This window comes from Panicum hallii, chromosome 2 (assembly GCF_002211085.1).
Source record: "Panicum hallii strain FIL2 chromosome 2, PHallii_v3.1, whole genome shotgun sequence".
Taxonomy (NCBI): Eukaryota; Viridiplantae; Streptophyta; class Magnoliopsida; order Poales; family Poaceae; genus Panicum; species Panicum hallii.
The window spans coordinates 37158125-37173514 of NC_038043.1; the positions used below are offsets into that span (position 1 = coordinate 37158125).

Sequence of the window (15390 nt, forward strand, 5' to 3'; positions counted from 1 at the left end):
CAAATTCCCTCTGGTTTTGGACCCGGTGGTAGCAGAAGTCAAGCTCACACGAGTACTCATCGATGGCGGGAGCGGTCTCAACCTTATCTTCACCAGCACGTTGAAGAAGATGGGCTTAGACTTGACGGACATGCTCGTCCTGAGCAAATCTCCTTTCTACGGCATCGTCCCAGGCAATGCTGCACATCCACTTGGCATGGTGGTTCTCCCAGTCACTTTCGGTACGAGGGAGAATTACCGCACCGAGTTCATCAAGTTCGAAGTCACCAACTTCAAATCTTCATACCATGCCATACTGGGGATGCCAGCGCTTCCCAAGTTTATGGCAGTGCCACACTACGTGTATCTACTTCTCAAGATGCCAGGTCGCAGTGGGGTACTCACTCTCCGAGGCAACTTGAAGAAGTCATACGACTGCAACTAGAAGGCCATCCATTATGCTTCGACTACGCGTGTGCCAGATGCTTCAGGAGAAGTACTCGCGGCCGCGCAACAACTCTCCCAAGTTGGGATGGAAATCCCAACAAAGAAGGCGAGCCAGTCAAGCATCAAGTCGACAGGCGACGTGGCTCTCAAGACGATCCAGCTCCTGGAGGGTGACTCGTCTAAGACCGCCATCATTGGTGCGGGCTTAGGTGAGAAATAGGAATTCATGCTCGTCAGCTTCCTGAGGGCTAACCGAGACATATTCGCGTGGAAACCGTCGGATATGCCAGGGGTGCCCAAGAGACTGATCGAGCATATCCTTAATGTATACCCACAAGCCGTGCCGAAGAAGCAACGCCTTCGCCGGTTTGCTCCCGACAAAAGAGAGGCAATAAAAAAGGAAATAGCTAAACTTCTCGTGGCTGGATTTATTAAAGAAGTAATCCATCCAGAGTGGGTAGCTAATCCTGTTCTTGTAAAGAAAAAGAATAATGAATGGAGAATGTGTGTCGACTACACTGATCTCAACAAGCACTGCCCGAAGGACCACTTTGGGCTACCTCTCATTGATCAAGTCATCGACTCGACGGCAGGTTGTGTGCTCCTCTGCTTCCTTGATTGCTATTCGGGGTATCACCGGATTGCGCTCAAGGAAGAAGACCAAATCAAGACCGCGTTTATCACCCCGTTCGAAATATACGCCTACAAAACTATGTCTTTCGGGTTGAAAAATGCAGGTGCAACCTATCAGCGCGCAATCCAAATGTGCTTCACCAATCAGCTACATCGGAACATTGAGACCTACGTGGATGATGTGGTCATTAAGTCCAGAAATCCCGAGGGCCTGATTGTGGATTTGGAAGAAACGTTCAATAGCTTAAGGAAGTTCCGATGGAAGCTCAACCCGACAAAGTGCATCTTCAGAGTACCGTTAGAGAAATTGCTCGGGTTCATTGTCAGCAACCGGGGTATTGAAGCTAATCCTAAAAAGATCTCAGCCATCACTGACATGGAGGCTCCTGCCACAGTCAAGGATGTGCAGAAACTAACAGGATGCATGATAGCTCTCAACAAGTTCATCTCCCAACTCGGGGAGAGAGGACTACCTTTTTTCAAACTCTTGAAGCGCCAGGACAAGTTCTAATGGACAAAAGAAGCCGAGTGGGCCCTGCAGGATCTAAAACAACACCTGCAGTCACCCCCGAACCTCACAGCACCACTGCCAGGTGAAAACCTTCTACTTTATATTGCGGTGACAACTCATGTTATTAGCAGTGTCATCGTCATCGAGCGCAGCGAGGAGGGCCATGCGTTTGGAGTGCAGAGGCCCGTATACTTCGTCAGCGAGGTACTCTCGGAGTCTAAGGTACGGTACCCGGCAGTTCAGAAACTTCTTTATGGCATCTTGATCACATCAAGGAAGCTACGCCATTACTTCGACGAGTACCAGATCACCGTGATTACGGATTTCCCATTGGCCGATATCTACACAATCAAGACACCACGGGCCGTATATCTAAGTGGGCAGTGGAACTGGGGGCTTTGTCAATCGACTTTATGCCAAGCACAGCAATCAATTCTCAAGCTCTAGTCGATTTCATGGCCTACTACTGTACCGGCGTGGATATGATCTCCCCCGAAGGTGTAAGGAACATAAAGATTTAGACAGGTTTAGGCCGCAATGAGCGTATTACCCTACATGCTGTATGGTGATTTGTATTGTCTTAAATGTGGATTGGTTTGGAGGGGTTCACTGCCCACCCTTATATAGTTGGAGGGGGGCAGGGTTACAGAGATCCTAGCTAGATACGAGCTTAGGAGTCCTACCTGTGAGTACTACTCGGATAGTTTCCTTCTGTTCCGACTAGTCCTACTCACACCCGAGTAGTTATAATAGAGATAAGGTATGGAACATGCCTCATCCCTTATTCTAGAAAGTCTATACCATGTGCGTAGTCCCATGGACCCAGGTCTGACAGTTATGGATCTGATGCCTGCCGGACTCTTGCCACGGGCGGTTCGATGGAATTTTTGCGCCTGCTCATGGCGGTAGCCTCCAACAAGATGCAGAGCTCCCTGTGAACGCGCTGGTCCTTGACATCCTCTGGCATGGGGGTGGTGCGCATTATCATCGCAGCAGCGGTGATGTTTGGGTTTGCATGAGGAAAGTACATCGTACCAGTCTTGTCGTGCAAGATTTGATCATGAATGCGCCGGGCCCTGCCGTGGGCTCCAATCGCGATGGGGGAGTGGTCTGCAGGCACTTGAGCTTGGTGCGCTCACTGTCGATCTGCGTTTGGTTTCTATCGAGGTTGGATTTGCGGGCCTTAGCCTACTCGGTCATTTCGAGCTCGTAGGCCTCCTGCTCCTACAGCATGGGGGGGGGGGGTTCCACCTCCATGACCTGCAGCCCTTCCTCCATGACGTGCACCATGTTGCACTCACAAAAGGGATGGCTGCACCCAGTGCAGTCAGACTCAGAGCTAGAGCTGCTCGACGACGCCCATAGGAGGTCGTGGATGGATGCGGAGCGTAGTCTGCCGCTTCGCCAAACTCGGAGCTGGGTGGCGGTGGTGGGCGCTCACGCCCCGCCAGCTCCAGCTCGAAGAGCTTGGTCACGTTCCTCAATCCGTGCTCTCCGGGGGCATCGGCTCCTCTCCCAAGAGCTGGGATTGGATGTTGGCAAGCGTGTAGAAGGTGTGTCAGTGACCCTCGGGCTTGGGGTTCAGATCAAGGTGAGTGTCGATCAGACGCGCGAGGGTGTAAGAGGCTAAAGCCGGGGAGTCGCTCCCCCAGGAGGCGGGACTCCCTGGCGGCGCCCGTGGTGGAGTGGAGTCCCCGCCATGGAGCTGCAGGTGGCCGAGGCGATCGGTCACGAAGTCTAGGCTTCCGAAGCGGAAAACCTGGTGGTGGGGGGCGGGGGGGGGGGGGGGGGGGGCGAAATCTTGGGATGAGCTTGAGCTCACCCCCTCCAGCATCAGCGAACTCGAGGCTCCTGAAACGGATGGAACCACCGAGAGCGCCGCCACTGGACATGACATCAAACGATCACGTAGTGATGAGAATGTGTGACTTTCCCTACCTAGCGCGCCAACTGTCAGTGTTTCGTACACCGGCTAGTGAATATACACCACGCTTCTTCGGAGCTCGGTGGCTAGCACTCAAAAACAGGGGTTTATACTATTTTGGGCAAATGCCCTACGTCCAGTCTAGGATCGAGCTCGTGTTCCTTGCTTTCGAATGCTCAAGTGCTTACAATGGGGCACTTGCAAGTGCAAGAGTGTAGGTGCAACGTGTGAATTTGCGAGAGTTGAGAGAGAGATAGAAAGAACGCTCAGCTCCCTTTATATAGGTTCAGGGGCTGCCCACAATGAGAGATAAGGGGTCCCACAAACCTAGAGGTTGATGTCTGATAACTATTGTATCATTGGTTTGTACAGAAAGAAAATCTCATCTTGTGTCATGTAAATTGAATTATCATATTATTGGTGTCAACGGCACTGATATAAAGTTCAAAGCTAATATGGGCAATAATTTTGTTTTTCATGTGTAAAATAGAATTCTCAGTCTCCAATGCAAGGTACTCAAGTAAGCCAATGTCAATAGAGCCAAGTCAAAGGCTACAGTTTTGTTTTGTGATGTACCAAGCAAAGTCAGCCATTTGACTAAATAAGCTACTGAACCCATCCTCCCCATAGACAGGCTAGGCAAGCAAACACAGACAAGAAAACTCTAAACAACGTGTTGGATCAAATAAGCTACCCTGTTGATCAAACAAGAAGGCTAACAACTAAGAAATGAGGCTAAAATTAAACATTGCATATTGTAAACTCAGAGCAATTGTTAATTGCCACTCCTTTTTTATGTCAACTCAACTCCGATCCTACTCCCAGCAGACAAGCAAGTTCTTAACAAAACTAGTTGACTAAATGAGATAGGTATACGAAGTATATGTGCAATGAACCTGCATTTGAACATTTTGAAGGAATAGTTGGATGTGTGCAAGTGCTCATCTTTTTTGGTTCCGTTGTACATTTGGATTGATGAAAAGAATCTTAAACACAATCTACTAGAGAAGTTAATGTTCTGATAGAAATGCAGAGTGTTGTAATATATTGATAAACTAATCCATGGCGGCACTCCCCACATGACATCCCAGGTCTTCCAAGTAATGCCTAAATGTATGCAAAGTGCTCATGGGGGTTGGTCATCACAGGTGCTTAAGACAGTATACTTCAACCTGGAAAGATAAATCGAAGAAATGTAGATATTCATAAAGAAAAGTAAAGCACAACAGAATATATGATGCTGAGAATATAGGTTCAGTTCATCAGTTGCATATACAATGGACATTCAGTGTGCTAGTGAACGGTTCTAAAGCATCTTCATGCCACGTCGGTTCTCAAACCGATGGTGCTGGATTGAAGGCATAAATAGGATCACCACTGTTGGCGATCGATTGTAATTATATGTTAGCACTGTTGGTTCTTGGTTATAGCTACCTACAGTTGGTAGCAATCACACTTGTATAGTAGGTTTAAAGCTAAAACCGTGTATGCTAACATCATTCAAATTTAAAAATAATTTTTTATATACACATAAAAGATATATGTACAAATTTGAACAATCGGTTTTAAACTAAAACTGATTGTGGAATGGTAATATACAGTCAGCAACTGATAACTGATCACCAAGCATATCGCATTTCACAACCCGTAGTGCAATGTATTGATATTCAGTTAAAATTCATGGTGAATGCATATATTTTTATTAATCGATCATGCAACTATAGCGACTATTCTTTAATTGTTATGCTCATGTGGAATGGAATTTTTCTACTGGCAAGTTAGCAAACGCAAACATTATATACTTACTAGCAGATGTAGATATGTAAAATTTTGGTTCCCAAGTCAATACAGAGGTTAAGAACTAGAATGAAGTAAAGACATTGAACGCTAAACAGAATGTCTGTAGAAAGTCAGAGCGTTTGTTATTAATTACTACGAGTTCTTGTAAAAGTCAACTGAAACCCTTCTCCCAAAACGCAGGCCCGGCAGACAACCAAACTCTAAATAAAGGCGTTTGACAAAAATGAGCAACGGATTAGCTATACGTTTCACCATTCTCCTAGATTTTGTTTAAGATGTTGCATGTTCGGTGGCATCATCGACATGTAACATGTTGCATGTTTGGTGCTTGCTTTGTGCCTGTCCCCAGGGTGTATTGCTTCAGTGGTGCAGAAGAATGGTCTTTTACTCAATGATCATAAGGAATTTTGCCGATGCACCTGTTCACGTGACACCTTGGATCATCACCATGCATCTCGCCATGATCTCGTAGTAGCTTTGCGCCACCCTTGTTCCATTGCAACACCAGCATCATCAACTTCACACCGCGTCCCCTCAAGCACGTGGCACTCTGTGGCCACCAATGCACCCATGGCCTCGCTGTCGTTGCGTTGCCACAGCCTCTCACCGTGGCTTATCTTACTATTACTTGACTCCAAGTGAAGCTACCTAGAATCCTAAGTGAACAGTTAAAAGAATAGAAAAATTCTATAAATTCTCATAAAAATCAGAAACATCCGGCCATCAATTCGGCAACTCAAACCATAATATCCATCGGATCTGTTATCTTTCCTAATAAATTACCCACCTCTGCTATTATAAAAATAGACTAAAGTAACCTCCTAAACTTGTATCTAAATTACCCACCTCTACCATTATAAAAAATAATCTAAAGTAACCCCCTAATCTTCATATAAACTACCCACCTATATCATTATAAAAATATTATCAAATAACGCTCTAAATTTGCATATAAATTATCAATAATATCATTATTAAAAGTTAAAGTAACCCTTAAATCTGAATCTAAATTATATAATTATAACAAAATCTTAAAGTGCATCGATATAAAATTCTAAATTACTATTTCTATCATTATTAATATATTATTTATATTATTATTTATATAAAAATACTACCCATAATGTGTGTTACCACATATTCATGTAAGAGGGAAGAGATAAGAATATCAATTTTCATGTTGTTCACATGGCTCAAACAAAGTGTTCAATTAAATACATATCAAAGACATATGGAGGTGTGATGCAAAAATGAAAAAAAAAATAGCTACTAACTAAACCTATCACAATTATTACAATTAGATAATGATAAATGTGTATCTTTAGAGTATTGTGTTAGAGTATTTAATAGTTGAAAGAGAGCGTAAGATAGATAATTATAATTATTTGCTATTTCTAACTAGGCCGTGCGGGAGCACGGGTTGATAAGCTAGTAAATACTAATGTGCATATCATTGACGAAGATGTGAGTAGGAGATACAGGAAATGAGACTACTTTATGTCCAAACAAACTGTTTTTTTTTGAGAAAAATGTCCAAACAAACTGTTAAGTGACCGATCAAACAGGTGAAGTTAAACATTGCGCACTTTGTTATGCGAAGTCAGCAATTATTAATTGCACTCCAGTTGATGTCAACTCAAACCCTGCTCCCAAAAGGTTTGCCCGGCAGACATGTAAGCTTCAAACAAGATCATTTGACCATATGACCTTGATAAACTATGGATATGTGTGCAATGGACCTGCATTTGGACTTTATTTCGAAGGAATGCTTGGATGCGTGCTGCTTCTCATCTTTTTTGGTTCTGTTGTACGTTTGGATTGATGAAAAGAATCTTAACAGCAATCTAGTTGAGAACCTAATGTTCTGATAGAAATGCAGAGTGCCATAAACTAATTCAGAGCGTCACTTGCCTCTCGCCACATGTTATCCCAGGTGATCCAAGCAATGCGAGATTGTAAATGTTTGTGGGTAAGTGAATATTTGTTGCAAAGTCAATACGGTGGGTAAGAGCTAAGATCTGAAGCTAAGACAATGCGTAATAAACAAGTATGTATAGAAAGTCAGAGCATTATGTTAACTATCACTATTTCAAGCTGACATCAGCTGCAACCAAGCAGACAAGCAAAGGCAAGCTCTAAACAAAAGCATTTGAAAAAAAATGAGAAATGAACCTCCGTTGAAGGAATGGTTAGATCCTGCTCACCTTTTTGGTTCTGATGTATGATTGGATTGATGAAACGAATCTTAAACACAATCTAGGAGAGCAGCTGCTGTTCGTATGAGATATGGAGAACGAAAGCATATAAGAAATTAATCATGATGGCTACCTAAATGTATGAGTAAGATGCTTATGCGGTTGGTCATTTCGTGAAGTAAAAAAGGGGAGTAAAAAGAAAAGACACCCTTCCAAAAAGAAAGTACGTCAGAGCAAGGGCGATCCTGAATATAGAAGTTCTGAAGAAAGAAAAGAAAAGAAAGTCAGGCTCATCGCATTCGATAATTGATTGTACGATTCCGGTCATTAATAGGTGGTGACCAATGATGCTCAGTAAAAGTGCATGACAAATGTACATATTTGTCAGGTCAACCACCACAAATGACTCTGATACTTGTATACTATTATTCAATAATGCTAGTATGAAATTGCAATTGTTTGGTGTAGTATGAGATACGACCCAGACTTATCGCCGATCTACTAGTGGATTATGAGCTAAAACCAACAACACTATAAAAGGCAAAAAAAAAGATTGCAGTACAGAAAGTAGAACTTTGCATCACTACCCAATGCAGTTATGCTTAACCGACAAGAGGTAATCACATTGTCTGCCAAAGCTGTAAGCAAAGTTGGCATACATTTATTGTTACTTCAGTTCCACTTGCAAATATAGATTTGTCAGACAAAAAAGCATGAACCTAGCCATGTTCTTCAGAGATGTTCACAAAATGACTTTGTTTAGATATCCAATAAAGCATATTCATCGTTCCCAAAACCGGTGCTTAACAAGTGCTTAGTCTGCCTGTACCAACACGGAATCATTTGACTGCCTTTTGTAGCTCTCCTGTTATCAACCAGACACAAAAGTAACTGTTTGCTTGTCCTCAGGATGTCATGTGCTGCTTCAAGGATGCAGCTAGTTACCCCATATTCAGACATCAAACGCATCTGTGGGACTTATGAAAAGATAAACTATATTGTTTGATCAAAGAAGTGAAAGAAAACAAAAGATGTATTCTCCTCAAAAGAAAAGAATGTAGTGTTTTCAGGGCTTGCATGTTCAGTTGCCACAGGATGTACAGTTGCAAGGGTGCAGCAGAATGATCTTATAATCAGTGATCATTAGGAATTTTGCCTCCTCGACGTATAAACCAATATTTAATGTTAGAGTTCTTTTTGAAAGTAAAAGCACATTATTGGTATAAAAGGGTCTGACAAAAAATAGCACAAATAAATGAATAATTGAAGCACCAGTAAGAAGATTTCGCATTCATTAAATAAAGCACATTCTTGGTGACGAAAGAGACAAAAAGACTCTAAAATGTGAAAATTGAGGCACCGGTAAGAGGATTTTGCATTCAGCTGTCTGTAAGACAGAGGAAACGATAAAGACAAAGAAGATGGGACAGAACCCAGGAATGAAGAATGACAGATGCTACTGCTATACCAGACACAAGAATACACAAGATGTGGCATATGTTTCTGATTCTGCAGCTGCTATGTTTTCAGAGTTCTTCAGAGGGTTAAAAGCTAAAAAAATGGAGCAGAATTCATGCCCAGTGCATGCATGGACCACATACATGGTTCATGCAAGAATGCTGCTAGCTGCACAGCAAGGCAACAACAATGGGGATATGGAGGTGACAAGGAGCACTGAGCCCACGGTGCTGGTCTCTTAATCTTGCATGCATTGGGAACTGGTTGGTTTGGTTTGTAGCCAGAGGCGATTAATGAAGCACTAAACAGTGGATACAATGTTTTCAGGCTGATCATTGGACTGGATCAATGTCAAAGGTTTTCTTGTAACAGGAACTTGGTTTCTAATTGGGGATCAGGTGCAATTTACGAGTGTCCAATGGTCCACTCTCCCAGAGTGGGAAGTGTTTGGATGGAGTATCGGTGAAAAATATAGATTGGGAGGATCAAGTTGGAATATCTCGAACAAAGTTCAGAGGAAACATGATTTGCTGTATTCACGTTTACCAAAAGCTACTTAAAATTTCAAAATGCACGGCAAGCTATATATCAGCATATGTCTGTTTTCTAAAAAAGAGAAAAAAGCAGTGGTCCTGATATGCGCTTGATACATAAAGCAAACTATTGTACTATTTTCCATTACTTAATATTTACATGGTATTACTTAATATTATAGGGTATTTCAGAAAGGATCTTAGCTACAACATTGTACAAAGGGTTCACTGAAGCCCATACCATTCAAAAAATATATATCAGTGCAACTCATATTCTTCTATTGATCTATCAAGTTCAAAACAGTCTGTGTTTTAAATAGCGCGTGGTGGGAGCATCATGGCATGGAGATATGGTAGGTGCAACATGCACATCGAAGATCAAAATTGACGATTCCTTGAACATGCAACCGCTGAATACTATGAAAGTGAATCTAGAATGTATCCCTCATCTGCTGAGGTGTTCTACACTTATATTAAAATCTGTTTTTTTTTTGTAAAAAAAATCTGAATATTTTTCAACGAACAAGGTCTTTTAGCTTTAAGAAAAAGAACTGCATGAACACTACTTCATTTCACGGAGAACAGAAATACGCAAGACGAAGAGAAATTACACCTGCCCCAAAAGGAGAAATACCTTCAATGTAAAGTCAACTTACAGAGGGGTGCCTACCGGCTACCTAATGCTAGCTTCCCAAGGAATTTTCACCTCGCTAGCTTCCACTGATAAAGCAGTAACAAAAACATGAATAATGCTATGAGTAGCAAAATCTTATAGGAATGTTAATATAAGAACTATTTATACTCTATAAGGAAAAATGCAGTAAATTTGAAGGCAAATGCTTCTAAGAGTGTAGAAGGTGTCAAAAATATTTCAAAATGTAAATATACGGTTAGAGCTAATGTTTGAAAGCCCCAAAATTTAGGAGTTATTACCCAAAAGAAAAAAAATCAAGAGCTCTCCCGGAGGCAACCCTATAACATAACTTTGTTTGTATGATACAAATAAGATATAGCAATCCTGTAATCTGCAATAATACTTTTCACGATAAACTACTCTGTAGTTTTCACATGCAAACTCTCAATATGCGAAATTATAAAAATATTCGAAATTAGACAGGTGAGCTGATGAATGGAAATACATTCACTGATGAATAACAAAACGACAAATTCCTACATTGGAATTGGCATATAATAGTTATCGGTACTTGTACTGACAGTACTCAATACAGGCAACAGTTGTCCTTTACTGGAAAAATTTGGAAGTGGTGTATCAAACTATGGTTGTGTGGTCTGTCCCAGTTAACCGTAGTAAAGCAAGCCAGCACTTTAATTATTCAATCTGAAGCAACCTTAGGTGCACTTCTTTTTTAATGAACCAATGCAGTCCACCATGTTTGCTTTGTACATCAGAAGTAGCATACAGAAGAAGCACACAAATTGTTGCTAAATGGATATACCGATTCTGATTTCTGAATCATTGTTTGAAGTAATCTCAAAGTTCAGAAGCCAGACAGATTCAAATTCCAGAGAAAAAAAAGAATCTGTTAGTCTGTATTAACATCTAGCATTCTCCATCTTTACAACACTATGCACGTAGCCTTGCCTTCCACAAGAGGCAAGAAAACAAAGAGCCTTCATATCATGAGATCCACCCAACAAACATGGCAAGGTGGAAAAGATGAAAAAAGAAGATCAGAAAGTCGCATTGCGCCTTCAGCCTTAAGATCAGTCACTCCAGCAGAGGAGCATGACGACGCATCGGCGGATGATGTAGAGCCTGGCCTTCTGCTCCCTCAGCACCCTCTGCAGCTTCCCCCTCTGCTGCTGCTTCTTCCCTTTCTCCATGTTTGCCAACACCTAGGGGTTCAGCGAAGCAATTGTGCAAAGGTTTAAGTTCCTGAGCTGAGCTGTGCTCTCCTTGGGATGATGCTAGTGATGGGGTGGAGATGCTGGGCAGTGATTCAGCGCTTCTTTATATAGACAGTGCCAGGGATCTCAAGACTTCCACATACACCCACCAGCCACCCCACATGCAGTCAACACTTTTGTGCCTTAGAGGGGACACTTCTGAGTCTAAGTGCATGCTCCAGCTCTTTTTCTATTGCTTAGGATAAGGGTTTAGGGGCAGATAGGATACTTACATGCATTGTAATGTGGTCATGGATGGACCCTTGATGGGTGCTGAGGAGCAGCGCGCCATGATTGAGGACCGTGCGCCGCGCCGCGGACAGGATCAAGTGGCCATCCATGCTTGCCTGCAGCAAGATTGATTCACGGATTGTTTAATGGAACCAAGGCGGTCTGTTCATGGCCCTCAAGCATTCAAGGTTACCTGAAAAGCTGCTGCTGGGGTTGCTCAGGGATGCAGTTAACCCTTTACACTGCTAAACGGGCACTCATTGACAGGCTGTAGGAGTAGGCTGGAAGATGGAAAAACAACTGGAGAATGGACTCGATAACAGAATTTGTTTCTGCTCCTTACCTGCAGATATGTCATGTGCATTGTTCATATCGGCTACAACAACTCCAATCAGATCCATGCTTGGACGTTCCTGACGAATATAATAGAATTTCTCCCACACCCCAGGCAGAGGTAGAGCGAGTTTGTATTTCCATTTCATATTTTCATATGTTGAAAACAACAGATTGGGGAATTGTGAGGAGACAACACTTAGTTAGGAATTCAGAGATGCATCATCCATGTCAACACAATTCAAGGAATACTAGTGCATGCATCTGTCAACCAGGTAACATAAAATGGTAAACATGGACATCACATCCACTATAGAAAATTGCCATTATCAGATTTAGCCGACTCTTGGCACTGCATGTTCTCATTCCACAAGAACAACAACATTTTGGTTGGCGCTAGGCGATATTGATGAACTGATTGCAGAGAGAGCTAAAGTAACTTCATCAATTAATCTAATCAGCGTAACCTTTCAACAGGTTGAAACGGCATATTAGAGGCCCCTAAACTAGACTAGCAACAGCTTAGCATTGGGCCACTGCAGACAGAGCAAAACTAACAAAGTGAACATTATTAACCAAAGCGCTAGTGGTGCACTAGGCAACGAATCAAAAGCACTGAACTGCAAGTCCAAGACCAAACGGTAACCGTGATCCAGTACAGCATTTGCAGATCTTCAACACTGGCACAAAGCAAAATGGTGTACAAAATGGAAGAGTCAATTAGGACATGTTATTAACAGCTACAGGTAAATCAAGGAGTAATACAATTGTACATACCTGGAAGTACAGGTAACAGAAATCAGATAATTACAGGTCATATGCTTTTCCTTCCCTTTTGCAAATAAGCTCGCCATGATACATAAAAGCTTACTTAGCATGTGTTGAATATGCACAATTATCTTAATCCGGAGGCCAAGTGATGGGAAAATAAGGAAAGCAACCAAAGATGCTCACATGGTTAAGATTCAACCCATTGACCAGGACCTAAATGCTGGTTAACATGAGACAGTGCTTGTGTGCTACATGACCAGCATTGAGACATGGTATGTCACATGCTTGACTAGCATTCAGCCAAAAGATTCAACACAAAGTCAGCCAGTGTTGCATGCACCTATTGTCACCAATCATAATCCATAGAATCAAGTTCTGTATTGAAGCCCAGCAAACATAATACATCCATATGCTAAACAAAAAAAATCATAACCAGAATATTATCATTCATGGTAGGACCTTAACAAAGATAATCACAAAAATTAACATATGGAGAACTTATCAAGTGGCAAGAGGCAGGAAAACCCAATACATATATCAAGTACATGTCTTGCTTTTGACTGGCAATTACGCAAAAGGCATGAAAATACACTAATAAATAATACAACATCAAACGGCTAAAATGCCCACGACTCCACAGACAAGCACCCTAAACCCAAGACCCACAAAAGATTATGGCTTAATTAATCATCCAAAACAAGTACACTCAAAAGTACTTTCCAGTCAAAAGATACGCCGGCGGCACGGATGATCCGGATACTCATTCCATCCTTCCTAGCAGCTTCCGAACGGATCGAGACGACATGAGGAAATCTCAAAGATACTCGAATATTACATCTCTAAGAACGTTTCCCAACTCCTTGCCGGCACAATCTACCAACAACAGGATAAAGTACAGTAGTATGCATTGTTACTAGTTACTACTGCCAACTCCAAGAAGATATGGGAAATGCAAGAAGATCACGACTACTCTCACAAGTAGATCAAGCAGACAGTTTACAGTGGTGTGAGCCTTCCAAGTGTAACATGGAGAAGAAAAGCAAGACACTAAGGGGATAAATTTAGATACCAGCCGCATGAAGCACTGACGGATACCTTGAACCTTCATTGCAACCATGCTTAACCGCTGAATCTGCAGATTTGGACACGTATGCTGGGAGCAGAGGCACGATGAGCTGTCTGTTATCTGAAACAATCCTATCTGTCAATGAGATCAAGCTTTTTGTCGCCGACAAGAATAATAAGCTACATTCAGGTTCAGAGATTTGTCCCCTGAGATTAGATAAAGGAGGCAAAAGAAATATTAGCAAGGTTGCATGCATGGGAGGAGGGGAGCTACATGCTTGCCTCCTCTCTATAAAGCCCCAGCGTCCTTCCCAGTTCTGCACCACAGCAAGCTCTAGCCAAAATCATCAGAGAGCAAAGTGTCCGCCTGCTCTGATCACTGCTCACCAGTTCATCAAGTTAACTTGTAGCCATGAGGACTGTGAGCCAGAGCAAGCAGAAGGGGAAGGTGGCCAGAGCGCTGAAAGAGCACAGAGCCAGGCTCTACATCATCCGCCGGTGCATCGTCATGCTCCTCTGCTGGCACGACTGAACTCCGTCCAGTGTTTCCCTCCTTGGAATCTGTCAAGGGTCCATGGGGAGGTTACACTTATAGCTAGGCAACTGTTAGTCAGGACTCAGGAGTAGAACTAGGAAGGCACTCTCAAGGCTGTGCCAGTTTGCACTAAGCAAAGCTCGGCAGGCTGAGACATTCTATCATTTGTTTCATTACTTGCAACTTCTGTTCTCTTTTTTCTCCACACTTTTTACCTTCTGCTATCCAGATAGCAGTGGGATATGGTGGTTTACCATTTTTTGTACATGCTATGTATTGTAGCTAGATGTGTACTTAGAAATGGTTCGGTGAATTCAAACAGAGTTAATCAAATTGTTCTTCAGTGCACTGGAACTCTTGCATTTTTTCTCTAATATTCAAGGGGCTTTTTATGGCTTATGAATATTATAACTCTGTATTTTTCAGTTATGAACAAAAGAACTGCAGCCACCTAGAAAAGCGAACCCTAATAAGTTAATGGAAGCTAATACGGTAGCTCTTCCATCATGCTTGGTACTACCACTATTTTTCCTACAAACAGACATAAACATTGGCCCAGCAGACAGGAAAATGGAAAACTAAAATTGTGAAAATGGAAAACTAAAATTACTTTAACTTGATTGAACCATCATAAAGCAGTAGGCTCAAGGTTGCACAATATCAAAGGATGGACAGGAGGTCCACAAAGGAACTAATTAATTACTTTTTTCTCAAAACAGCATGACAGCTGCCTGTCATTACATATTTACATTAGTAAGGAAAAATAACTAATTTACTTGGCTGTCAGAGAGATTAATTTCCAAAAGGCAATTATTAGTCAAGTGCCTAAGCATACTACTGGTACTTGCTAAATGGAATCTGCACTGGCTATATATGTCTTAGCAGAAAGGCTGCAGCCTACCAAAGCCTATTAGCACTCCTTGATTGTCCTTATGTACGCGGGCATTGTACGCATCACAGCTCTAACAAATACCTAAGCAGCCACAAAACAGTAAGATATTGCAGCCACAGATAGGACAAAGTTTGTAATCAACCTGCTGCAGCCTGAGATGGAGAGCAAAATATTA

General features: G+C 42.3%; 2 protein-coding genes across 2 annotated transcripts; one reads left to right on the plus strand and one right to left on the minus strand.

The window, feature by feature from the left end:
* Positions 1 to 11074: 11074 nt before the first annotated feature.
* LOC112883195 lies at positions 11075 to 11407 on the minus strand. The gene has a single exon (XM_025948458.1). The coding sequence runs from the start codon at positions 11323 to 11325 to the stop codon at positions 11206 to 11208; it is 120 nt and encodes a 39-aa protein (XP_025804243.1). The 5' UTR covers positions 11326 to 11407; the 3' UTR covers positions 11075 to 11205.
* A 2609-nt stretch (positions 11408 to 14016) lies between these two features.
* On the plus strand, positions 14017 to 14418 carry LOC112883323. The gene has a single exon (XM_025948603.1). It carries the CDS (start codon positions 14201 to 14203, stop codon positions 14318 to 14320), a length of 120 nt encoding a protein of 39 aa, XP_025804388.1. The 5' UTR covers positions 14017 to 14200; the 3' UTR covers positions 14321 to 14418.
* Positions 14419 to 15390: the final 972 nt, after the last annotated feature.